Raw genomic sequence first — 24,169 nt, forward strand, 5'->3', positions numbered from 1 at the left:
CCAGGGAGCGGTGATTCTCCCTCTCCTAGGCGGCCCTCGCATCACACAGCGGCTCTGGCTCCGGCTGGAGGATTCTCTCGGGCCCGCCCCCGCGCGTCTGTGATTGGCTGCGCTACACCCATTGCCCTTATGTGATTGGTGGAGAGAGCAATCGCTTACAGAAAAATCTAGAACTCCTTGGATACGTCACAGCCAGCAGGAGCAGCAGCGGCAGCACAGCGACGTTTACTCTCAGTGTAATCTGACATTACAGGTACATCTGTGAAATAAGCTTTACATATATCTAGAGCCTGCAATCTATGGAGGACGAAAAATGGCATAAGTATAAATAAATGCTTAAATGAATGCATAAATAATTGTATGTATAAATAAATACAGGAATAATTAAAAAAAATAGTAAATGCTTATATAAATGTAAAAATAAATTAATAAATGCATAAATAAATGTATAAATACAGAAATGAATAAATAAATTAATAAATGTAAGTGAAAAGAAATGTATAAATAAATGTAGGATATGTATTTATTTATGTCCTGTTTGATTATTAACTTCTATTTATTTATCTATAGATTAATGTATTCATTTCCATATTTATTTTAGCATTTACTTATTTATTTATAATTGTATTTATTTATTTCCGTATTTATTTAAGCATTTATTTATTACTGTATTTATTTAAGCACTTATTTATTTATTCCTGTATTTATTTATACAATTATTTATGCATTTATTTATTTATTTATCATACTTATTTCATTTTTCGTCCTCCATAGCAATCTGTCTGTCTGACGGGGAAACTCCCCTACCGGTGACACAGGTGTGGTCTGGATATATAATGTGTAGTTCATCTATGTATAATATGTAGTAACTAATATATGGAAAGAATATGCCAAATAAATCAGCATCATCCTGGGCTGGTGCCCTGCATCACTGAATATCTCTTTAACACGGTTTATCTGTTTATTCTTTAAGTGCATGACTATTTAATTAAATTATTTTCTTTGTATATTTTTGTGGTTTTTTTTAACATGACATAAGCTGATATATCGATTTGGATGAAAGCGTCTGCTAAATGACTGTAATGTAATGTAATAAGATAAGATAAGATAAAATAAGATAATCCTTTATTAGTCCCGCAGCGGGGAAATTTGCAGGATTACAGCAGCATAGGGTAAAGTGCACACAAGAGACATAGTAAAAGAAAGACAAGATAAAAATAAAATGAAATAAAAAAACAAGTATTATAAATAAGCAATAAAAAACAGTAAAAAATCCACAATAACTGAAATATTATATGTACAGATAAAAACTAATGTAATATTAGCAAAATAATACTTTAACTATGAAAAGCATAGGCTTCTTGCCTCTTTGGAATGTATTACTATATAAGATATATTATTCAATTATCAATAACATCAATTTGGAACCAGCATTTTAATGTTAATTGACATATCTGAAATTTTAATTCCTGAGTCAGAATGTAATTACAGATTTGTACATTTTGACTTAGTAAAGTTATGACTGGTGATACTTATTATATTCCTTTATTGATCCCCATGGGGGAAATTCAAGTGTTGCAGCAGCTCAACTACACAGACACAGACAATAAATACACATACTATACTAAAACACACAGACATAAATACATACTATACAACTACACAGACAATAAATACACATACTATACAACTACACAGACAATAAATACACATACTATACAACTACACAGACAATAAATACACATACTATACAACTACACAGACACAGACAATAAATACACATACTATACAACTACACAGACAATAAATACACATACAATACACAGACACAGACAATACAGACACAGACAATAAATACACATACTATACAACTACACAGACACAGACAATAAATACACATACTATACAACTACACAGACAATAAATACACATACTATACAACTACACAGACAATAAATACACATACTATACAACAACTACACAGACAATAAATACACATACTATACAACTACACAGACAATAAATACACATACTATACAACTACACAGACAATAAATACACATACTATACAACTACACAGACAATAAATACACATACTATACAACTACACAGACACAGACAATAAATACACATACTATACAACAAAATAAAGATAGAGATACAGATACAACTAAGATACAACTAACTGTTGAATTATTTTATGTAAAAGTATTTTCATATTTAGATGGCTTCACTACAAACACATCCTTGCGTTGGTGGTGTGTCTGGTGAGACGTCACACTCCCTAGAACACTCGTTTCCTCGGTGAGGACCATCTGGACTCAACCTTCCTTCATATTCGTACTCAGCCCGAGCGACCTGCGCGCTAGAACAGGAAGTACTGTTCCAACGAGCTGAGCTAGCTAGCTACTGTTAGCCAACTGGGTTAGCTTGGCATTTAACTTCGCAGTCAAAATGGGTCTCTTCGGCAGAACACCAGATAAATCACCAAAGGAGCAGGTGAGTTCATTCTGCGGAGGAGCGGGGCTGTCTGCGGGGCTGTTGTCCGCAGTAACAGCCCCGCTAGCTGTCAGGCTACCTCCGCCTACTCCCACAGTCTGTTGCTACTTCATGCTAACTGGAAACCTGATGCTAGTCTCGTTTGAAGAAGGCTGACAGTCCCTGAAATAGTACCCAGAGTCAACCCAGATCACGTGTGCCTTATCGTTATACGTGTGTGTATGTGCCGCAGTAACAACAACTCTGTCCTAAGAGCTGGCTAGTTAGCATCCAAGCTAAAGCTCGTTAGCATCCAAGCTAAAGCTCGTTAGCATCCAAGCTAAAGCTAGTTAGCATCCAAGCTAAAGCTAGTTAGCATCCAAGCTAAAGCTCGTTAGCTGTCAGTCGCCTCAATGTAAACAAATACTGTCAGCGTGGCTGACACCGGGATCTGTTGTAATGTATAACTCCCTGATGTAAAGTACTAGTATTACACGTAACGCCATGCTGAAGAGGGTTTTACAAACTTTATCTGGCATTGTTAACACAGTTTGTAAATACAATGTGTACTTTCAGGTGAATGAGTGGTCTCAAAAAATCAGGAAGGAGATGAGAGTGATTGACAGACAGATTCGAGGTAAGAGACAGTCACATTTGACACTAAACATTTTTTTTTTTTAAAATGTTTATTTTTTACATGTATAATGTCGTTTAATGATTAGTCTGTATTTTCAAACTATATGAAAATAGATGGAGGAGATGGTCACATTAGTTTCAGTTGGAATGTCTTGAGGCTAAATAGGGAGAATTTGCTTTAAAAAAAATCTTCACACACGTTGATTTGAACTGACAACAACAGACTTATCTCATTGGCTTATTAGCCTGAACAATGTCAAATAGAATAATTATATTAGAAAAGTATAAATGACACTAGAGGCAATTACTCCTTAAAATGGTAAATTTGTGTTATTGAATAATTTCATTGTCCACTACATGCAATGACCTAAAAATATGTTATTAGTTTTTGTGTTGTATATAATGGCATGCCCTTTTCTTTCAGATATTCAAAGGGAAGAAGAAAAAGTTAAAAGATCCATCAAAGATGCTGCCAAAAGGGGCCAGAGGGATGTGTGTGTGGTGCTCGCAAAGGAAATGATTCATTCAAAAAGAGCTGTCACAAAACTTTACGCTTCTAAAGCCCAAATGAACTCTGTGCAACTCAGCATGAAGAATCAGCTTGGTGAGTTTGGGAGTAAATAAACCGGTGTGATTTGACAGGTGTATATTTTACATCATTATATCTACAATTCAGTTTGCTGATGCATCGTAGAACTTAATGTTCTGCTATGTACTGTTAGTGAAGGAAATGTTTTTTGTATATTTCTAGCTGTAGCTCGTGTAGCCGGGTCCCTGCAGAAGAGTACGGAGGTGATGAAAGCGATGCAGAACCTCATCAAAATCCCAGAGATCCAGGCCAACATGATGGAACTATCAAAGGAAATGATGAAGGTTAGCAGCAGTGTCCAACACGAATGTACACAATTTAATTACAATCGAGTGAATGGAACGCTGTGGCTTACTCCGATCACCTTCTAACAAAACTTTACAAGAACATGTTACTAAGCCATGGCATTGTGTATACATATTCATCTTTCAGGCTGGCATTATTGAGGAAATGCTGGAAGACACATTTGAGAGCATGGAAGATGGAGAGGAGATGGAGGAAGCAGCGGAGGAGGAAGTTGACAAGATCCTCTTTGAGATCACAGCAGGTGAAGAAATTTGTTTAACTAAATCATTGCAATACATTATTACGTTGAATAATTTCAGTCTGAATCACATTAAATTACACTACAAATGAATAATACTGAATGCTCTGTTTCATGGTTCCATTTGCTTTTTTAGGTGCACTTGGCAAAGCGCCTAGCAAAGTCACAGACGCCCTGCCTGAATTACAGCCTGCTGCAGCTGCTGCAGCCTCAGAGGATGAGTCAGAAGAGGACATTGAAGCAATGCAGTCAAGATTGGCAGCTCTGAGGAGCTAAGGTGAACTGCCACTGTTCTGTCAAAGTCAGTCTGGTCACTTCAAGAAGGACAGAGACAATTCTGCTGCTGGGTTTACAGTGCTAAGCATCCTCCAAGCTTCATATTATAATTATTATTTCACATAATCATTTGGGGTTAACTTTGTGCTACGACAGTTAATGTCTTTAAAACGTTTTTTTATTGAACTTTTGGTCTACTCGGATAGAAGGTGTTTTTGTTTTTTGTCTTTTATTATCAGGGGCAACCCTAGGTAAGTCTTTATTATCCAAAGTCAAACAGAAGGTTTTTGAAAGTGTATATAATGTAAGTATGAAAAGCCTGCTGTGCCTATAGTGCTTCATCATATCTTCTGTCCTAAGTTATGGACTGGTGATGGACGTACTTGGGTATTTATGATCCAAACAAGCGATTAAATAACCACCCTGCACTTAAATCACACCCTTGATCACTAGCAGTTGTTCTAATCTGTTTCGGATACATTTTGTAACCAACAGTTGTTCTGTTTACTGTTAACTAGCCTACATTATCTGAGACACTAGAGATGGTGGGTGGATTTCTCCTTTCATAGTCTGTACAGTCAATATGTATCTATTCTATATGTGGTCATACACGTTGAGTGCAGTCATCAGAAAAATGCATGCATACTACCCTAACCCATTTTCTTTGCATTAACATTTAGCTCGTTAAATGTTTGACTTTGTATCACGATTGAGGTTTTTCTCAGCAGGAAGATGCAGAGGAAATTGAAGGGTTAGTTAGTGCAGAAACTATGTAATGTGGAAGTATTGTGCGTCTGATTTTTCTATGTGAATCGGGGAAGAAATAAGGTAATAAACTTTTAAGATCAAAGGTTGCCAATAAGCAAACTGTATTACACCTTTTTCTGCTTTTAGCAATAACTTACAGTGCATTTAGCCCTTCAACGTAAAAATAAACACTTAATGCTTGGCTTAATCTAATCAGAAGCTTTTGGAAATCTGAACCTGCTGGTTTGCAACAGCACACTCAACTGGTCAGAAACTGAACTGCACAGAAAATCTAATTCTGTTGACACAAAAACCTGTATGGTAGATAAAACTGCTTGCTCAGCAGTTCTGAAAACAAACTGAACCGGCAAGAGTAAAATAACTGAGATTGCTGTTTTTCTACAATTTTGCTGTTCAGCGATAACAGTCTAGCAATATCAAAGTTCTGGAAATGGATATGCAAACTATGTCAAATAATTAATCCCTGGCCTTTTTTTATATTTAACCTGTCAAACAATGGCAGTAATACTACATTATATTAATATGTAAAGTTTTTTGTTTTTTTTTAAAGGCCATTAAACATAAAGCATTTTGGGTTTCATTATTTTTAAGCCATTTCTTGTCTTCAAAATGGACAAAAGGATTAGATTTCAACTAGTATCAGCACTCCCTCAGCCGCTTTTGTTGTACTTTAACAAAACCTTGCCTCTGTTCTCTGGCTTCAGGGTGTAGGTCAGAGGCTGGACAAAGGTGATGTAGCTCTAATGGAGCAGGTCTTCCCAATTAAGAGCTGTAATATTCTAGTAAATATTATTAGGCTATATTGTGACATGTAGCGCTGAAACAATCAGTTGATTCACAGATTAGTCAATTGACAGGACATGAATGGGCTAACTTATTTGATTATCAATCAATAATTTCAGTCATCAAGCAACAACAGCTTGTATTCTCTGGTGCCAGCTTATCTAGTCTAAGGATTTGCTGTTTTTCTTTTTTCACAAGTGAATAATTTGGGTTGTTGGACTGTCGGTCTGATCAGTCAATCTGAAGACGTCCCTTGTGTTTCAGGGAGTAATCCTACCTACGTAATGCATATGTATAAATACAACAGAACATATTAGCCTCCAAGCCAATCATGTAATGCATACAATCATATCACATCTAAAGCCACTTGTTAGGCCAGGCAGCGTCCCCTTTACCCACCAGCCATGCTGAGTACCTGTGCAATGCAACACTGCCATCTATGGGTATAAGTTAGGGTCTGCTGTTGATCCGCATCACGTTGCCGCCTGGACGCGCCTGTCATCTGGAGGAAACTCCTCCCCGCAGACAGCGCGTCCTGTCGTCTCTCCAGCGCAATGGTCTCCTGGATCATCTCTAGACTTGTGGTGTAAGTCATTTATTTTATCATTTTATCCCATATGCTCGGTCATAAAGAAGATTAATATTAAATTGTGGTTCTCTAGTTTATTGCGAGTATTTGAGCCGCTCATTGACGGTGCTATATGAGCAGCCCCCGCACATATGTAATCAGAGTCAGACGTCAGTGTGTGAGGGGTAAATGATTATTATTTTTTTTGCTTAAAAAAACAGTCCAAATTCCACAGGATTGTACTTTGCCATTTCAGTAGCAGGAATGCTGAGCAAGGCCTGTGTGTCTGATCAGGGCTCAGCAGCCTGACACTCTTTGTGTTTATCAGCTGCCCTTTTAATTACTGACAAAGAGGTGACGTGATTTGCTGTATAATCCATTGTCATCCATGAAATAATTGATATGAGTCAGATCCAGAAATCAGAGACGTCTTTCACTGGCAGAAGGCTAAATGTCAGGGATCGGCGAGGTGACTGCACAACAGGAGCTATATTCTCTGTTGATGTCCCATATTGGAAAAAACAAAACAAAAGGGATGGGTCAGCCTACTCAGGTTACAATGCAAGTTGTTCATGTAATGTGAAATGTATGCATATTTGCAGATATATACTCTTACAGCTTATTTTGAATGATATAACAATAGGATGAAATTTAAGTTGAGGTTATTTTTACCTGCTCAAAGTATGAATCAGCGCCATTGCAGCCCGTGTGGAGTATACCAACAGCAGGCCCAACCTCAAAATAGTGAGCCAATTAAATTTAGATTACAAGATCTCGTTACAGATAACTGCTTCAGTCCTGGGTGTTCACCACGTGTTACTGTGGGTCACTTTTGGGCCCAATCTCCAACGATAATGCTTAGTTGCGTCTCCCACGGATGATCTGTTTATTTTTAGCGTCCTTGTGTTTCTTAACTCCGTTAGAGCACAGTTAGGCCGGAGAGGTGCAACATGATGTGGGTCAGTAATTTGATCGGGTCGGCCTCACAGCTGTTGCCTGGATGTAGCACTTCAACAAGACCCTGTCTCTGTCGGGTCACCCTGCAGCACAGGTGTCTACACGAAAATAAATTTAAAGAAAAGGAAGAAAAAAAACATGGAGGCTATTTTTTACCTCATGTCTTGAAGTTAAGCACCTGGACAGATTGTTTCGACAAATCAGCCAGGGCACAATCTAACTTTGCATTCAAAAGCTTCTTTCTGGAAGGGAAAAGCTGTTGCATCTTTTCGGTTTTACTCTGATCTCATCTGACAACAACCTGTCCTTTAGTTAAGTTATGTAGGCTGCAGCACCTTATGCTCATGGATAACAATGTATTGCATAAATATATATCTTTCAAACAGGAAAACTATTTCCATATACTTTACATGGTATTTTAAAAGAGCCTAATTTGAAATATCTGCCATAATAGCCTTTATTGTGCTTAACCAATATTTATAACATTTAAAATGTCTGGATTTGTATGTTGTTGTTTTTTTTATGCACATTTGAAATACCTGTTGGACTGTATTGTTAAATCATTTTTTTCTGGATTTGACGGGCACATTTTCTGTCTTCTAGACTCGTCTTCGGGACACTATACCCGGCTTACTCCTCCTATAAAGCTGTGAAGTCAAAAGATGTGAAAGAATATGTGAGTAAATTATTTTCAATTTTAGTTATGAGATGATATCAGGTAAGGTGTGGCGTGTAGGTAATTTAACTATCTTCCACTGCTTTGATACATTTCAGGTGAAATGGATGATGTACTGGATAATATTTGCCCTCTTCACTGCTGTGGAGGTGTTTACAGACATGTTTCTTTGTTGGTAAGTGATTTCAGATATTTAATGCAAATTATTAAATATAATGCCTCTTTTTAAATATTACATACATTGTTTTGTCACTGACATGTAAACCATGTTTTTTTATAATGCTTTATTGTACCAGTGGCTCCATCATTTTGTGTCTTTATTGCAGGATTCCTTTCTACTATGAACTGAAGATAGCCTTTGTGGTGTGGCTGCTGTCCCCTTACACTAAAGGCTCCAGTGTGCTATACAGGAAGTTTGTTCATCCCACGCTCTCCTCAAAAGAAAAGGTGAAAACACTTCCTTTGTTGTACCTTCCTTTTCCTCCGCTGATGCAGTTCAAGGAAAGGCTTTTGGGAAAATATTCACTCACAAGTTAGTTCCCGTGGTTTTTTAACTAATAGAATTTGAGATTTGCAACTGTCTAGAGAACAAAAGTGCCATTGTGCCAATTCAGTTTTCCACTTTACTGTTACAGATGTGTTTGCAGGTCAGGAGAGAGGAAGTGTCATGGTGTTCCTCCCTTTCTCTTTTCCTTTTTCCTCTACGTCTGAGTCAGGAAACACATTAGCGAGTTGATGAAGATTATTATTGCAAATAAGAAATGTGACATGATGATAACGATAAAGAGAAACACAATGTTCATGTGATTTTTTTTTTTCTGGTTTCAGGACATTGATGAGTATATCTGCCAAGCAAAGGACAAAAGCTATGACACACTGGTGCATTTTGGGAGAAAGGGGCTGAATGTTGCTGCCACAGCAGCAGTTCTGGCTGCAACAAAGGTAATGCAGACTTTGGGTATTTGTTTTCTATTGACATGGGGGTACAGTAGAAGGCCATTGTATGTAAAAGTATCAAGCCTGTCATGTTGTTTGCTATTCACATAATAAAGTAGGCTTAGAGGGTTTGTTTTTAAAGTAGCCTATTATGTTTGTATTGAATAATGTATATCCCTAAAGATGGTATATGCTGTAACTGTCAGACATGGCTGCTGACACTATAATCTGGTGTTATCTGTTCTAGAGCCAAGGGGTCCTGTCAGACAGACTGAGGAGTTTCAGCATGCAGGATCTGTCTTCCTATCAGTCTGACCCCGTTAACACCGGCCCTGGTACCACGCAGCCTGCAGCAGCACAGCAAAGGACCAGGACTGTGACACGCAGCAAGTCGGAGAGCTGCAACAAGGGTGAGCAGACATTTCTCTGACCAGCACAGAAAAGCCCAGCGTTTTATGTTCATATTCCAACTCTGTTGTAGTGTTGAGAATATTAACCACAATGGCTCCATTATAATGCAATGGCAGTGCCTGGTTTGTTTGTGTAAAACAGATTATCTTTTAGATTTCTAGCTTCCTGTTCAAGCTCGTTCAAGATGGCAGATTTTGTTTAGAACCTCTGCTTCCCTGAGTGGCCCCCAACTTTAGTCCTGTCTTCCTGTTTGGAGCAGGTCAGGCACCCTGTGATAAAACTCACATGTAGCTGGGGGGATTTGTTCCTAGTTTGACATCATGTGGAAACAGTTGCTGTTTGTTTTAATCTAGATGGGGCGTCTTGCTTTTTGTCTGATAATTATTGCTTTGTTCAAAAAATGTAGACTTAACATTTAGACACAACTGCTTCCAGTGGACTGAAATATTTGCAAGGTTAAGGCACAACTAACTATTTTTTATCAATAGGGACATCAATAGGGAATAATATTATCTTTGATAATATCTGAGGATATTATTAACATCTGCTTTCTTTTATGTCTACTTAATTATGGATGGATGATGCTAGAATGAATGGTCTGGAAGGATGCTTTCCCCGTTCTGCACATGCACTTCCTATGTGCTTCCTATTCCCTGACCAACATGCTATCCTAACCTTGACCACTCATCAATGTGGACAATCTGTTTGAGCATTAACCATTATGTATTCCCCTCAAATGTAAAGGATAGGTTTGGTGCTATTCTATATTTATTATTGTCAACAAATCCCATTAACTAGCCATGTTTTTGTTTGTCTCTCAAGCCCACTGGTCCCCACTGAACATGTAAATCAAAAGCAGGTCATACATTTAATTACATTTTTTAAATGCTCAGTAATTTCCTAAAACAGCTTACCACTGTAGTTTTTAGGAGACATGCTTAAACGGGTGTAACAATGTAATTTATTGGGGAGTATTTTCAGCAGCGGATTAATACATATTTTGGTGCTATAGAGAGTATTTATGGCAGAAGGATTGTGTATGTGGGATTGACTCAAAATAAACCATAGTGTCCATGTTCATTGTAATGAAGGAACATGTCACTCAAAGGTGCAACAGCTTGGCTCTCAAATGTGTTTTATATATATATATATATATATATATATATATATATATAGTTTTTGTACAACTATCCTATACAAGATAAGCTATAAGGATCATTTCAGTGTTGGTTTTGGTATTTTCAAAGGATTTGTTGACAATATGTAATATTACAAAAATTGTCCCTTCAAACTTCTGTGACATTTTTAAACTTATTTCAAACAATATTGTTAAATATATGTTTTGACTTTCCGCTGTCATTGCATAACATGACATAGAAATTGTCCTGAGTGGACATAATTCTGCAGATACTAAAAAGATAACACGCTTGTTGGGCTTCTTTGTGCTGCAATAAATAGGCCCCGGCTTAAAATAACTTCCTATTTGGCCTATGCTCATTTTGATATGAGCTTTCATAATCCCTGCTGACCAAAATCACATGCTACTCTTTAGCATTTACACTAAATATATTGCTTTCAATTGAATAGACAAGAGACAAGTTATTCATCCCTTCCATCCACATTTCTTCATGGCACAGGACAGGATTTTGACATGACTGAGTATGAGATGTTGGGTTTGGACCATTGGGACTCCAAGGGGTTGCTGTCCCAGACCATTTCCCCTTCTGAGTCTGAATCCACCACTATTACGCCCTCACTGACACCCCAGTCCTCCCCACCTTCCACACCCTCTCCAACCCCCTCTCCTCCAGCTCCGGAGCAGCCTGAGGAGGTGGGGAAAGGAGTGCAGGCAGCATCAAGCTCTCCCCAGCTCAGGCTGTCTAAGAGGAAGGCTCCTGAGGTATACTGCCTCGTCAACGTGGCTGCTCAGCTGCTGCCTGATTCTAACTGCCCCTTGAGAGTCGTGATTTACTCACCGATTCACTAATTTCTGCTGCTGTGTAGCTAAATAAATCATCATGGTTCAGTACTTCTGCAACTGTACAGAGTCTGGCTGCCAATAGGATTCCTGCACTGATGAAGCTGAACCATCCATTGAGATCTTAGTGGAATAACTGTTTAGTTCAAATGAATGTGTGACTTTCTCTTGCATGATTGCAGTTGCTCACTTGTTTGGGAATGGTTGACATATTGACATGGATTGCCTTCCAGTGTATTTCAACCCTGACAGTAACTTCTATATTTATGGAAATGATGCATAATCAGTCCCCGGAATTTATCTGTATTCATTAATACATTTCAACATCTAATATCAGTTTCTTTGACACAGTGATGCTGATTGAAGCAGCGCTGTTTTAAGGATAACGGTAATATTTAGATTTTTCTTATAGTCAACAAATCCCATGAAAAAAACAACTTGATCCTACTAAGTATTTTCTATGTAGCTGAATACTGATATAGCTTATTCCAATGTGCTATGGACTCAAACTTCATGTATGTATATGAAGTTGTTTTTTAATGAAAATAAATACCTGTGAACCTGCTTTTAAAGATGCATGTCTTTAGTAGGAATCAGTGTGCTATGGACTGAGACAGTTCATTCACAGACGGGGTGTGGAGGCCAGAAAGTCAAACAAACACATTGTTTGTTTTGATCTTACTTTGGGATTTGTTGACTATAAGAAAAATACAAAATAATGCCAGCATCCTTTAAATATTGTGCAACTCGTTGTAGCTCTCTTGCTAATCTTTGCTTTTATACTCCCTTCTAGCCTCCTCTTAGAGTCTTAAGGCCTCTCACAAGATCCAGGAGTGCTCTTTCTTCGAACAATGAAGCCATGTGAAACTGTCCTAAAGACTCCAGCTGCCTTTGCTGCAAGAAGTAAAAATACATAATGGCCAAAAGCTACATGACTAAAGCAGCCTTGCTTTGGAATAAGGTATTACCAAAGTGACCTATAATGACCCCTCTATATCTAGTATATGGCTCATGATTTAAAAAGAATGACGTTTGTGACATTGCGATAGTTCAAATGAATGAATGGGCTCCATGCTGATAGACATTTTGAGTTTGTGGGTTATTTTATATGTATTTATGTAAAGTTTGTGTGTACTTCATCTTTCTGATTTGATTGTTTTTATATTTCAGGTTTGGGTAGACAATTGCATGTGTGTCTTCCCAGTTATTAGTACGCTGTTTATTTAAAAGAATGTACTGTCACTGAAAAATTAGCAGGCATTAAGAGTGACATCACTCTTAGAGAATGTGTTAAAAGCCAATGATCAAAAGAAAAGGCTGTTTTTACCCCATTCAATATCAAGAAACATCTGTGACCAGCTGACTTCTGCACTGATTAATTATTTCATTAAGGTATCCAGGAATCATCCAAAAACCTATTCCGAGATGAGACAACCTACCTTTGTAATAATGAAAAGTCAGTCGGCAGTGGCAGACAATATTCTGTCATTTACCTCTCTATTAAAGCCTTAAAGAAAGACATCAAAATACAAAATGTCTCCACACATGATATAAGTATTTCTAACACAACTATGTTCACATTAAACAATCATTTTGCACTATGTTTAGAATATAAAATTACTGCCCTCAATACTCTGAAATGGCCAAAAATTACAACAAAATAGTGGCTGAAAATCATCACAAATAAGTTTATCACTATGCTTATTTCTTCTGTGTTAAATAAATAATTACTTTGTAACAAGTAATAGCATTTGCCTCACCGATAAAATGAAATCACTACTCCAAGAGGTTTCCTCGGTAAAGCAGACCGTTTTAGACAATCTACTATTCAGTTTGTCTGCACATTTTGTCATTTGATTGACAATTTGTTTGGCCATTTAAGGCCAATTAGGAATAAGTCACTCTCAGCTGTAGCAGAAATATGATATAACATGAGTATTTATTTACTGTATATTAACATGGTTCTTTTCCATGTTTGAAATCACTGTGTAGTGTTCTGCTGTTAACTGAGCAACACTAAACCCAATAATCTTACCTTCTACATTGCTTATTTTTTAGGACTGACTTTATTTCTTTGCAGGTTAACAAACTTGCATTTAGGTTAATATCACAGTGATATACTTTGTTTTCATAATGTACTTAATTCACTGAGCCTGAATCATAGCAACATTTAACACAAAGTATCAGTGTGTTGGACGTCTGCTTCAGATTCATAGTTTTCATCATCATATCTGTATCTTTAGGGTGGTTTGAAGTTTGAAACAAAAGCTTCTCAGGTACAACTGCTCTGTTTACACGTCATTCACTCTGATGTTGTAGATACACTTGTTATGCACACAAAATGTCCTATTAATGGATAAATGGTGAAAAAAAAATAAAAAGGAAAAATCAGATTATGTGCTTCAATGTGAGTTGTATAAGTGTTAGTGCTGCAGGTGATTTCCTTCTATTAAAATCCTTGCAAAGTAAACCAGAGGGAAAAAAACAAAACATGCTAAGTAGCAGATTTGTATACTTGTGCGTGGAGTGATAAACTCATCATTGCATGATGTTTGGTATTAATTTGTATGAACATTTGATTTCTTAAATGATTTTGTTAAGATGCCTTGCTGGTAAACAATATTTTTTTGTCATTTTTGGTTGCTTTGTAGAAAGAATATGAAATGTAACAACTATACAAACATGTTGGCTATACATATATATGAATAATGTCTTATTTACTAATAAATTAACCACTTTGAATTTATTCAAGAGGAGACGCCACTTAAGTCATCCTAAGAAATTGTGTTCTGGCAGGCCAGAATATCAAATTACTTAAATTTCAACTTGATTGTGAAATATGAAAGCAGTGAAGTGATGATGATGGTTCATTTCTATCAATTTATTGTTCTACTAGGTTTAATATTTCTGTTTAAATTGAGCCATTAAATATGAAGCAAAATTTTGACTCTGTGTTGATCTTTTTTGTCTTGTTATTTTAAAACAGCATTTAAAAGTAAAGAACAATTTAAGATATATGATTTTATTACGTATGTCATATTTCATTATATTCAAACAGAAAACAAGATGTCAATACATGAATAAGAAAATTACAGTTTGAGGTTGACCCGATCGTGGTACTTCAGGTATGGATCATTAACAAACCAGTTCCTCCTTTTCCAAAAAGAGGTGGTCATTTTATCCAAAAGCTTGCTCTGTGTTTTGTTACAGAATACATGCTCCCTCAGGCGCTTTCGTCGGACAGGACTCTTCTTCCACAGTTTCTTCTTGTATCCAGCCTGTTTACACACAAAAACAATGAGTCAAATTGAAAACACAGTTTTTAATTAAGAAATCAGTGATTTTGGCAGTTTACAGTTAAAGACTTGTACCTTGCGTCTGATCCAAAGGTCACAATGCAGTCTCATGAACCTGTCTTTCACAGATTGAACAGACTTCCTCTTCCCCTTCTTCAGACTGACATACGTCAGACTTCTGCTTGGTTGTTGAGTCAGACTGGGAATAAGTGCTGATACCCTGCAACAACACAGAGAAGCAGAGTGAGAGATCACAAGAGTTGTTTATTCAATTCACTCAAATCACACAGCACAATTTTATCTCCGAAAACAACTAAGTATTAGTTTAATTTGGTTAGCTTTTAATATATCCTAACATTACTCACAGATAGAAAAAGTTGGCAATAGCATTTGATTGTGGTGCCTAAGTTTTGGGGATATTCAATCAGCACAATAAACTAGCTTTTTTATGACAAGAAGATATTGAACCTTTTTTTTGTACCTTGTTTTTGCACCTAATTTTTATTCTAATTATGATTTTGTTGCAACAAAAAGTACAAACAGTATTAAAAAATAAAAAAATAAATATGTATATATATATAAATACTGCTGTAGTATTCAGATTTCCCTTAAATAGAGCAAAGGAGCCCCGCTCAAATCATCACAAAACATTGCCATACAAGGTGTTTACATACTTTTGGCTATAGTGTAACTTTAGATATAAAATGTGTTTTGTTCCCTGTTACAATAAACTGTAGACTTCAAAGGTGAGACGTGTGTGTAGATGTATTCAGCTGACTATGAGGTGTTTGCAGTAGCTGATGGTCTTATAAGCAGGCCTGTCCCTGTACCGTTGTAGGATGTTGTACCGGGGCGTCAGACAAACTGCAGCCCGCAGAGGAGCGCGGACAGCGGCTGCGGCAGAGCTGTAGACCGGCGGTGACTGGATGAGAACGGATAGCTTACAGAGTTGCGGTGCCTTGGAGCACAGAGAGACCGACAGCGGCCTCAGCAGCCCTGTCAAACACAAGAACAACATTGAAAACACGCGAGAGGACGAACAGAAAACCTAGCTCTGGTGTAGCAACTTCACGGACTATCTGTGCTAACAAGCTACACATGCGCACAATGTCTCCAACAGTTCAGTGAATCAAAAACACATATACATTCATAATGTTCACGTAATGAGGAAAGTTAAATGTAAAAGTATCAATGTCATATTGTAGATACACACCGGTCACCCTCCTTGCCACGGCGGCCGCCATGTTTTCTCCCGAATGCTGGGGTAAGTACGGAATCCTGTTTGGACAAATTTCATTTTTTTCGCATTCTTCTTATTAACAGTCAATATAATATTATAATATTATATTAACACCCAGCAATTGTTTCTGGACAGACATGAATATGCGTTTATCTAGAAGAAGTTATTAAAAATATATTTTATTTTGTGGACATATTTGACTGAACTTAAATTAGGTTTTTATAATCATGAGCTTACAAAACATGATGTTCTTATAGGCTTATATTAAATTGCCACCGCGACTAGGGCAACATTGAAATGCTTCATACACGTTGATACATTAATAATAACAATCCACTAATAAAATATAAAGCTATGATAGGCCATTCTTGAGTAGTTTACTTTTATGTATGTTTATGTTTACTTTTTTCCACTTACAAAATATATAGCTGTAAATACTTTCTGTACCAGCATTCAAAGTCAAATTTGAATGCAAAGGAACATTTGAAGGGAGTTTTAATTGTAATGGAATATTTTTACATTGAAGCATTGCTATTTTACTTAAGTTCTATCTCAAAGTACCTCTTCCACCACTGCTATCTGGCATTGAAATAAAAATCCTGGCACTTAACTAAACAGAATAACATACGTTCCTAAAATGACTGTGGAGGCATGTTTCAGCCTCCATGTATAGCAGCTTCCAGCTGTATCATGGCCTACTCCATGGTTATTACACTCTGTAAACATGTTTATCTGATCAAGAGATGTGTCATTTGTCACAGTCTCCTGTTGGATGTTTGCATAATGTGGAAAAAATTGTTTAGTGCAGTGGGACCAAACCACAGTCTTGTTAAAGGGACTTCTCTCTTTCTTTCCTGTCTGGGAAACCTTGCATTATCTGCTGGATAGATAGATTGTTTCACTCTTCATAGCATGAAACGCACATGTGATACTGATAACATTAACAATGGCCCTGTTCCCTTTGAGAGTACAGTTAAATGGCCCTGGATTTCGTGTTTGGTACCGCTACCATTTTATTAAAAATACTTATAATGTGAAGATTATGCCAAAAAAGAAGCAAAATCTATGATGCAAAACATTGGCACTGATTTTTTTTGTTGGATGGGGTGAATTCGTTTTATTTTGTTCTATAAAAGAGTTTGGTCTACAGATTTGACATATTTGTATTTTGGCAGACAGTAACAACTTCACATCTAAGAAAAAAAAAATTGTCACAGAAATATATTTATATAAGTTTTGCGATCAAATTCAAATGAGTACAAAACAGTATGAAATGAGGCTCAAATTAATTATTTTATTTATTTTCCTTTAAAACATACAAATATAACCTGAAAAAGCAGATGAAAAACATGAAGCAAAGGTTTCAATGAATCTACAGACAACATGATATGCTAAATGCATTAAAAAACACAAGGCACAAACCACAGTTTATGTACACCTCTCTGTAACTGTGGAACTACACGAGTTACTGGAGGCCTCCACAAGTCTACCAACGCTTTAGTGCAAAGTAAATCAATTACCTCTGTAAAAAAAGTGCTGTTCATAAGAGAGAGAGGTTCCCACCAAGTCAAGGCACGAATCTCGTTTTCACCGTTCCAGCATTCCTCTCACAATCCAATAATCTAGTTTACAAATGGAGCGTGTTTGTCTGAGTGGGGGAACTGTAACAGTGTCAAACTACAAGAATTCACAAAATGTATCGTCAAATGTACCGCATAAAAAAAGATGCTGGATTGTCAAAATACTTTCAAGGCACCAGTCCAGGGTTTTACCATCAATCTTCTACCATCAGTTATTTTGTCTTTGGTTGGGACCCATATGAAGATAAGACTTCAGTTGGTTTTGTCCCACCAAGCACTTAAGAATGCTGAGATGATGTCCTTTGGTTCACCAGCCAGCATATACAGGTTCTGCATCACAGGGGATCCCATAGTACCGACCCTGAGGTCGCTCTTTGCGTAGTAATGGAGCTCGGGCTACAGACAGCTCTCCATCAGTGTCTTTCCGTCGACGTAGGACCATTAAAATGACGAAGAGCAGGGCCACTGAGGAAGGACAGAGGAAAAACACCAGAGGATGTTACAGGAAGTGTCCATCTACAGGCTTATTGCAGATACACAAAGAGAGTATTGATATGTCCGCATGATTCTTATTTCATTCTATTATGTAATTTGTACATGAAGTGGTCGCAGTGTAAGAGGGAAAAAAAATCTGTTTTCAGTGTGCAAAAAGGAAAGTGTTATTGTTTCCATGACAGTAATTGGATAAACAGTTTTTCTGACAATTACATTCTGTCATATATCATGAGCATTAACTACATTCCCAGAACAACACTTCAAATCAGCGGTGAGAAATGCATTTCATCAATTCAAATACACACAGTAATAAAAAAATAAAGTACACGATACAAGACATTTAAAATATAAAACTTTTCTACGTCATTAGTTATACATGCTGAGTGGATTAAGGTTTAAATAAACATGGTATTTTATATTTATATAGTTAAAGAAAACTATTCAGTCTGTACAGAGAAGTATTCCTGTTTTATAGTCGTTTTTAATCAATTGCTAAATCAAGAGTAGAAAGAACCTCAGGGTTTTCTGAAGTTCCACTGTATATTTAGTCTGTTTCATCTTTGCTCATTTGCTTTGATAAGTAAAAAATAAGCGCTGACCTTTTAAGCTACAGAAAATAGGCATGCCTCAGGGAGCTATGAACCATTACTATGACAAACAAGCTACTAATACATACTTTAAAGAAATTGTTTTGTGTGTAATAGGATTATATAAATGTTGGACTATAGGGCAACTATAGGGCAATCAGTTAGAAAAGCATAACTGTAATGCAATGCCTTTAGCATGTTGTTAAGTAGAGATGCATTTCGACAGAGGCTCAGAAATATCAGGAAAACATATTGGATAGTTAGGTATTACTTACCCCCTCCTCCAATAACTAAAAGAGCAATAGTGACAGGGGCCAATTCACAAGTGTCCCCTTCTTTGCGGAAGAAAGTCTCCATGCAGTAGCCTGGAGACAAGCTGCCCTCGGGACAGAACGCATCGCTGGGACACTGAATGGGGTTCACGTCTGGACTCTGAGAGAACAATAATACATTTAATAATACATTTATTTATAGAGCGCTTTTCAAAGTTCTCAAAGACGCTTTACAGACATTTCAAATCATCATTAGACATTAAGAACACGCTCTTTCACCAAACATACTGCTAGAATTTTGTCCAACACACACAAGGGTTAATTTTTCTCTTGGGTGCAGTACTCACAGGGCAGTAGTGATTCTCGGGGCATACGTCACAGCTCTCCTTGCCCCAGTGGATCTGGAAGAAGCCACTCCCGCAGATTTGACACATAGTCTGACGGGGAGCCTTGTGCATGCCTGTTCAAAACCACATATCACCTGAATGGATATTCATGCTTCCCCTTTTCTGTCATGAGTCACAGTCCTCATAAGCATGACTTAACAGAGCCCTGTGGCTTTAACGTTACCTGGTCGACATTTTGTGCATTCTCTAGCTGCAGTCTGAAGAGCTTCTGTTCCTCCAGGACAAATCTCGCACTTGCTACAACCAACGGAGCTGTCAGAGAGAGAGAGAGACGCTTGTTTGTGACTGTAAATGGACAAACTAGCTTACTGCGGTTTCCACGGCTGCCACAAGTCATTTAGAGTCTTTTTTTGAGAAATGTCAGAGCTGATTTAGTTCAGAGCCCTTGTTGCGGCTTGGTTTCACACTGCTAACAAATATACAAGCAATAGTTTGATGTATGTCTATTATTCAAAGGTTAATGCGAGTAATAGTAATAGTTTTTCTTGCACTTAACAATTTTTCTTCCTTATTTTACTGCTTTTTCTATTTGCATCTGTAAATTTCTCCTAAATTCACCAAAAGTTTTAGCATTAGATCATCCCTCATTTGCATATTTAAACATAACATTTTAAAACCTTTTAATACAAAAATGATTGTTTCAATGTAAACAATTAACCTTGGAAGTTGCACAGTGATATTTAATAGATTTTGTTTTACCCTTTCACCTGTAGTGTCTCTCATTAAGCATTAAGCTTGAATTATATGACACACCTTCCCCACTTGTAAAAGTAATTTCAGTATTACACAGCCAAATTAGGAAAACTCTTTTCAGTGTTACATATGTGTAACATTTTTTGGACAATAAATTAAGCTAAAGATTTAAAATGACATGGTTAAGAGCTGGGCCTTAAGGTGGTGTCCTTTGTCTACCAGTATAACTGATCTTCCTTCCAACCATCGACTATGATAATGAGTTTCAAATGAAATACCAGTCACTAGATGACTAAATCAGTCTCCTTTACATGTTGTATGGGTTTAGATAAGAGGAAGTATCTCTGAGTAACAGCTGTATTTACACTCCTCCTCTGCTTTGATCAAAATGCCTTAAAGATGTCAACACATTGCAGCATTAAGCCTGTATCTGTAGATTGATAACGGTCATCATGCTAGTGAATCTATCATCTTATATTTCAAGTCCAGTTCTATGACCCCTATTCATATGCACTGTGGCATACATGCCTTTTAAATTTGCATAACTTCTGCTGATTAATCAAAGCAGCGACTGTGTAACTGGCCTTGTGTATGTGTGTGGGTGCGTCTGTGCTTCCAAACAGAACCATGGGAGGAAATCATGTGATGTTGCTAGATAAGTAAGAGAGTTATGAAAGTCCACACTGATTCCCGAGTCCTAGTTACCAACAACAAAAAACACATAAATAGGAGCAGAAACCCGGTGACTGTAAAGTTGAACTTACTTGCAAAAACTTCCCAGTGCACATGGTGAACATGAAGTGGAGCTCTGCTGAGATGAAAAGGAACCTGAAAGCGGCAGACAGAAAATAACTCAACACATGTGATTTGTGTTTTTTCTCAGGTTTCAGATTTTATGAAACTAGGTTGAGATCATTGCATTTAAATTAAAAATCATAAAGTCTTATATCTAGATAATCTATCAATTCACAATATTTTAAAGCTGATCTGGTAAAGACATTTTACTAGCATACTGCTGTTTTTGTCTGAATGCATCACTCGTTACTGATTTACAACAGAACTTTGAGTTTTGTCTACAGCTAAATAAACACAGGGCGTGCAGCCCTGTGTTTATTGGTGGTGTAGTGGTTAGCACTGTCGTCTCACAGCAAGAGGGGCCTGGGTTCAATTCCCGGGCCAGACAACCTTCTGTGTGGAGTTTGCATGTTCTCCCCGTGTCAGCGTGGGTTCTCTCCGGGTTCTCTGGCTTCCTCCCACAGTCCAAAGATATGCAGCTTAGGTTCATTGAAGACTCTAAATTGCCCGTAGGTGTGAATGTGAGTGTGAATGGTTGTCTGTCTATATATATGTCAGCCCTGCGACAGACTGGTGAACTGTCCAGGGTGAACCCTGCCTTCGCCCATTGACAGCTGAGATCGGCTCCAGCACCCCTGCGACCCTTAACTGGATAAGCAGGTTATGGAAAATGAATGAATGAATGAATAAATAAACACACCTGGTGAACAAGCTGTGCAACTGTCTCCACCGGTGTTATTGTTGAAGGATCCAGTAGGGCAGGGATGACATAATGGACTCCCAGTGAAACTGTGCAGTAGTGTAAAGTATTGTAAAATACACAAGAAATTGGCCAGTGAAGTACACAATAGAGTAGTCAATACCAATTTGAAGTAAAATAATTTGATGGCACAATCTGTGTCCTTACTTTGTGTAGAAGCCCCGGTTGCAGGGCAGACACTGCTGCTGTCCTGCTAGTGGCTGATAGAAACCTGTGGTGCATGGCAGGCAAGCTCCAGGAAATATACACAGCCCAGGGTCAGAGCAGCACGCACACAGCAAGGTGTCTTGGGAGGGACAGAGACACATTTCTTATCTTTTACTTTACTTTTTACAGTTTTCATTGCTGCAGTAAGACATCTTAAAATAGTGGTTTCATGTCAGAGGACGTGGCTGTTGACTCACTGTTGTTGTACTGAGATCCCGGTGCACAGGGCTCACAAGTCGAAGTGTTGAATGAGGAGCAGCCCGGGGTCGTGCTGCTGAGAATCATGGGAGTTATGGTCAGACTGGTCACATTCTCGATGAGAGTGGTGTTTATCACAGCAGGAGTGAGTGTGGTCTGGCTCACCACCATGCCTGGAAGAGAAGCACACTGGATGTTTCAAATCTGACATTTGGTAGTGGGCTGATACAGGGCTGCAACGCAAACTCCACTATTTGTCTAAAATTGTAAATTAATAAATAAAAATAATGATTGGGGTAGTACTTGTAGTCATTGTGGACTTTAAGGGCCTAATCATGAACTGCAGCGTCACTGGTTTTAATCAAGCTTTGGACCTTTGTTGCATGTTGTTCCCGATCGCTATGTCATCCCTCTACTGTTAGCTGTCTGACAAAGGCATATAATAAAATAAGATAAGATAATCCTTTATTAGTCCCGCAGCAGGGAAATTTACAAATGCAGAAAACTATTTTTAAAAGCTATGTAATGATTAAAATAAAAGGATGGGAACCATTGATTTGACCTGCAGCTGACCTAATGCAATCATTATGCAAATCTATCAGGTTTTTGGAATATGTTGTCTAATGCTTTACGTTTGATACAAAATTTTCACGCATTATAAATAATGATCTCTCCCCCTGTAATCTCTGTCTGTTTCACTGGTTCACACAGTCACTATTTTGTTGTTCCTGCTCACAATTTCACAATCATAAATACATATCACCCAAGTAAAATGTCCTTCTTCTTCTAGTAGTAAATAGTTGGTCTAATTAGATTCACTGTAGATTCGTCTCCCTCCTTCTTAAAGATGCATTGAACATGGATCCAGCCACGTCAACACAGCCGAGATATGAAAAACAATAAGTGTTGCAGGTGGTTCCCCTCATATAAAAGTCTTAAAACGATAGCTGTGTCACTGTGATATCTTAAATCACTTCACAAAATCTTAAGTACACCATTCAACTTTATCTAACCACTAAGGGAGTGAGGACAACAGGTATAAGCACATCCACAAAACAGAGCCCATATTGTAGTAGTAATCACATTAGCCATGTGCTTAAGTGCTTTCTTGAATACAAGCCATCCTCCTCATGAAATGCAATTATTCAGAAAGCAGGTCATGTGATATCTCTGGCTTTCTGGGTTGGCAACATTTCTTTCTCAAACTTTTAGACACATACTTCTGTTGAACTGGCAGAAAGAAATGCTGCAATCCTTAATGTTGGGCAGAATCTGATTCTTATTTCAGCAAAGAAATCCCTATATAAGTCCCTATAGAGAGATTATAATGATACAGTGAGATACCATATTTAACATAAATAATAACATACATTTTGTATTATTTTCACCATTGAAATGCACTAAACTACATTCATTCCATGGCCATTTTTTCACAAGAAGGAAGTTTGTTATGAATTGTGGGTGTAAAAAAAGTAGGATTTTAATTATAAATCTTCCCAAATAATTAAGTTGTATTATAGAAAGTATATTTGTCGTACTTTTCACATTTAGTTTTTGTCATTACATGCCTTTTAATTCCATTTAAAGGGTTTTATACTTTGTTTAATCCACACCATAAATCTATAATAGGCATAATAATGAGCTATACTATGCCATTTCAGTTTAAAGTGGCGAGTTAACACTGTGGCATCTAATCTATTTCGATAATAAATCTCTATAATGACTTTCCTAGTGTGTTGCAGTATAACAGCAGTTATTGTCGAGAAAGAGTCTAACTTACCTATGAAACAAGCGGCGCATATTGCAGGCAGAACCCCTCGACAGTCCATCCTCCAGATATTATCGAGTACTACCAGCAAACAATGTCAGGCTACAGCAGCTCATCCCCGAGAAGCGGCCGAGCTGCCTGTGTTTGTACAGAGGACGTCGGTGACGCTCGGCCGCAGTGGGATCAGTCCTTGTATCAGTGTCTTATGACAAATTACACATCATGTGATTTTGCTTTACAGGGGAAAAACTGAAGAAAATGGGCAGACAGA

General features: G+C 37.5%; 4 protein-coding genes across 5 annotated transcripts; 2 read left to right on the forward strand and 2 right to left on the reverse strand.

Annotated features, from left to right (window-relative positions):
- The first annotated feature begins 2,334 nt into the window (after positions 1 to 2,334).
- Positions 2,335 to 5,789, forward strand: chmp3 (charged multivesicular body protein 3). Its single transcript, XM_054613994.1, has 6 exons — positions 2,335 to 2,499; positions 3,055 to 3,115; positions 3,539 to 3,718; positions 3,866 to 3,987; positions 4,136 to 4,250; positions 4,384 to 5,789. The coding sequence occupies exons 1-6, from the start codon at positions 2,455 to 2,457 to the stop codon at positions 4,521 to 4,523; spliced, it is 663 nt and encodes a 220-aa protein (XP_054469969.1). The 5' UTR covers positions 2,335 to 2,454; the 3' UTR covers positions 4,524 to 5,789.
- Positions 5,790 to 6,537: 748 nt separating this feature from the next.
- Positions 6,538 to 14,262, forward strand: reep1 (receptor accessory protein 1). Its single transcript, XM_054614248.1, has 8 exons — positions 6,538 to 6,660; positions 8,203 to 8,275; positions 8,374 to 8,450; positions 8,602 to 8,722; positions 9,104 to 9,217; positions 9,459 to 9,621; positions 11,260 to 11,522; positions 12,394 to 14,262. Exons 1-8 carry the CDS (start codon positions 6,629 to 6,631, stop codon positions 12,463 to 12,465), a joined length of 915 nt encoding a protein of 304 aa, XP_054470223.1. The 5' UTR covers positions 6,538 to 6,628; the 3' UTR covers positions 12,466 to 14,262.
- A 337-nt stretch (positions 14,263 to 14,599) lies between these two features.
- Positions 14,600 to 16,161, reverse strand: mrpl35 (mitochondrial ribosomal protein L35). The gene is made up of 4 exons (XM_054614249.1): positions 16,110 to 16,161; positions 15,727 to 15,892; positions 14,972 to 15,116; positions 14,600 to 14,878 (listed from the first exon to the last, which is right to left on the reverse strand). The coding sequence occupies exons 1-4, from the start codon at positions 16,138 to 16,140 to the stop codon at positions 14,690 to 14,692; spliced, it is 531 nt and encodes a 176-aa protein (XP_054470224.1). The 5' UTR covers positions 16,141 to 16,161; the 3' UTR covers positions 14,600 to 14,689.
- Positions 16,162 to 17,420: 1,259 nt separating this feature from the next.
- On the reverse strand, positions 17,421 to 24,106 carry si:dkey-21a6.5 (major surface trophozoite antigen 11). Of its 2 annotated transcripts, none has more exons than XM_054614510.1 (9): positions 23,911 to 24,106; positions 22,130 to 22,206; positions 21,873 to 22,011; positions 21,666 to 21,754; positions 20,935 to 20,998; positions 19,641 to 19,729; positions 19,418 to 19,530; positions 19,074 to 19,230; positions 17,421 to 18,181 (listed from the first exon to the last, which is right to left on the reverse strand). In XM_054614510.1, exons 1-9 carry the CDS (start codon positions 23,928 to 23,930, stop codon positions 18,024 to 18,026), a joined length of 906 nt encoding a protein of 301 aa, XP_054470485.1. In that variant the 5' UTR covers positions 23,931 to 24,106; the 3' UTR covers positions 17,421 to 18,023. The 2 variants fall into 2 exon arrangements, with proteins under 2 accessions (XP_054470485.1, XP_054470484.1); XM_054614509.1 differs by having other exon boundaries at positions 22,130 to 22,303.
- Between the last annotated feature and the right edge of the window lie 63 nt (positions 24,107 to 24,169).

The sequence above is a fragment of the Anoplopoma fimbria genome, chromosome 15, assembly GCF_027596085.1.
Source record: "Anoplopoma fimbria isolate UVic2021 breed Golden Eagle Sablefish chromosome 15, Afim_UVic_2022, whole genome shotgun sequence".
Classification (NCBI taxonomy): Eukaryota; Metazoa; Chordata; class Actinopteri; order Perciformes; family Anoplopomatidae; genus Anoplopoma; species Anoplopoma fimbria.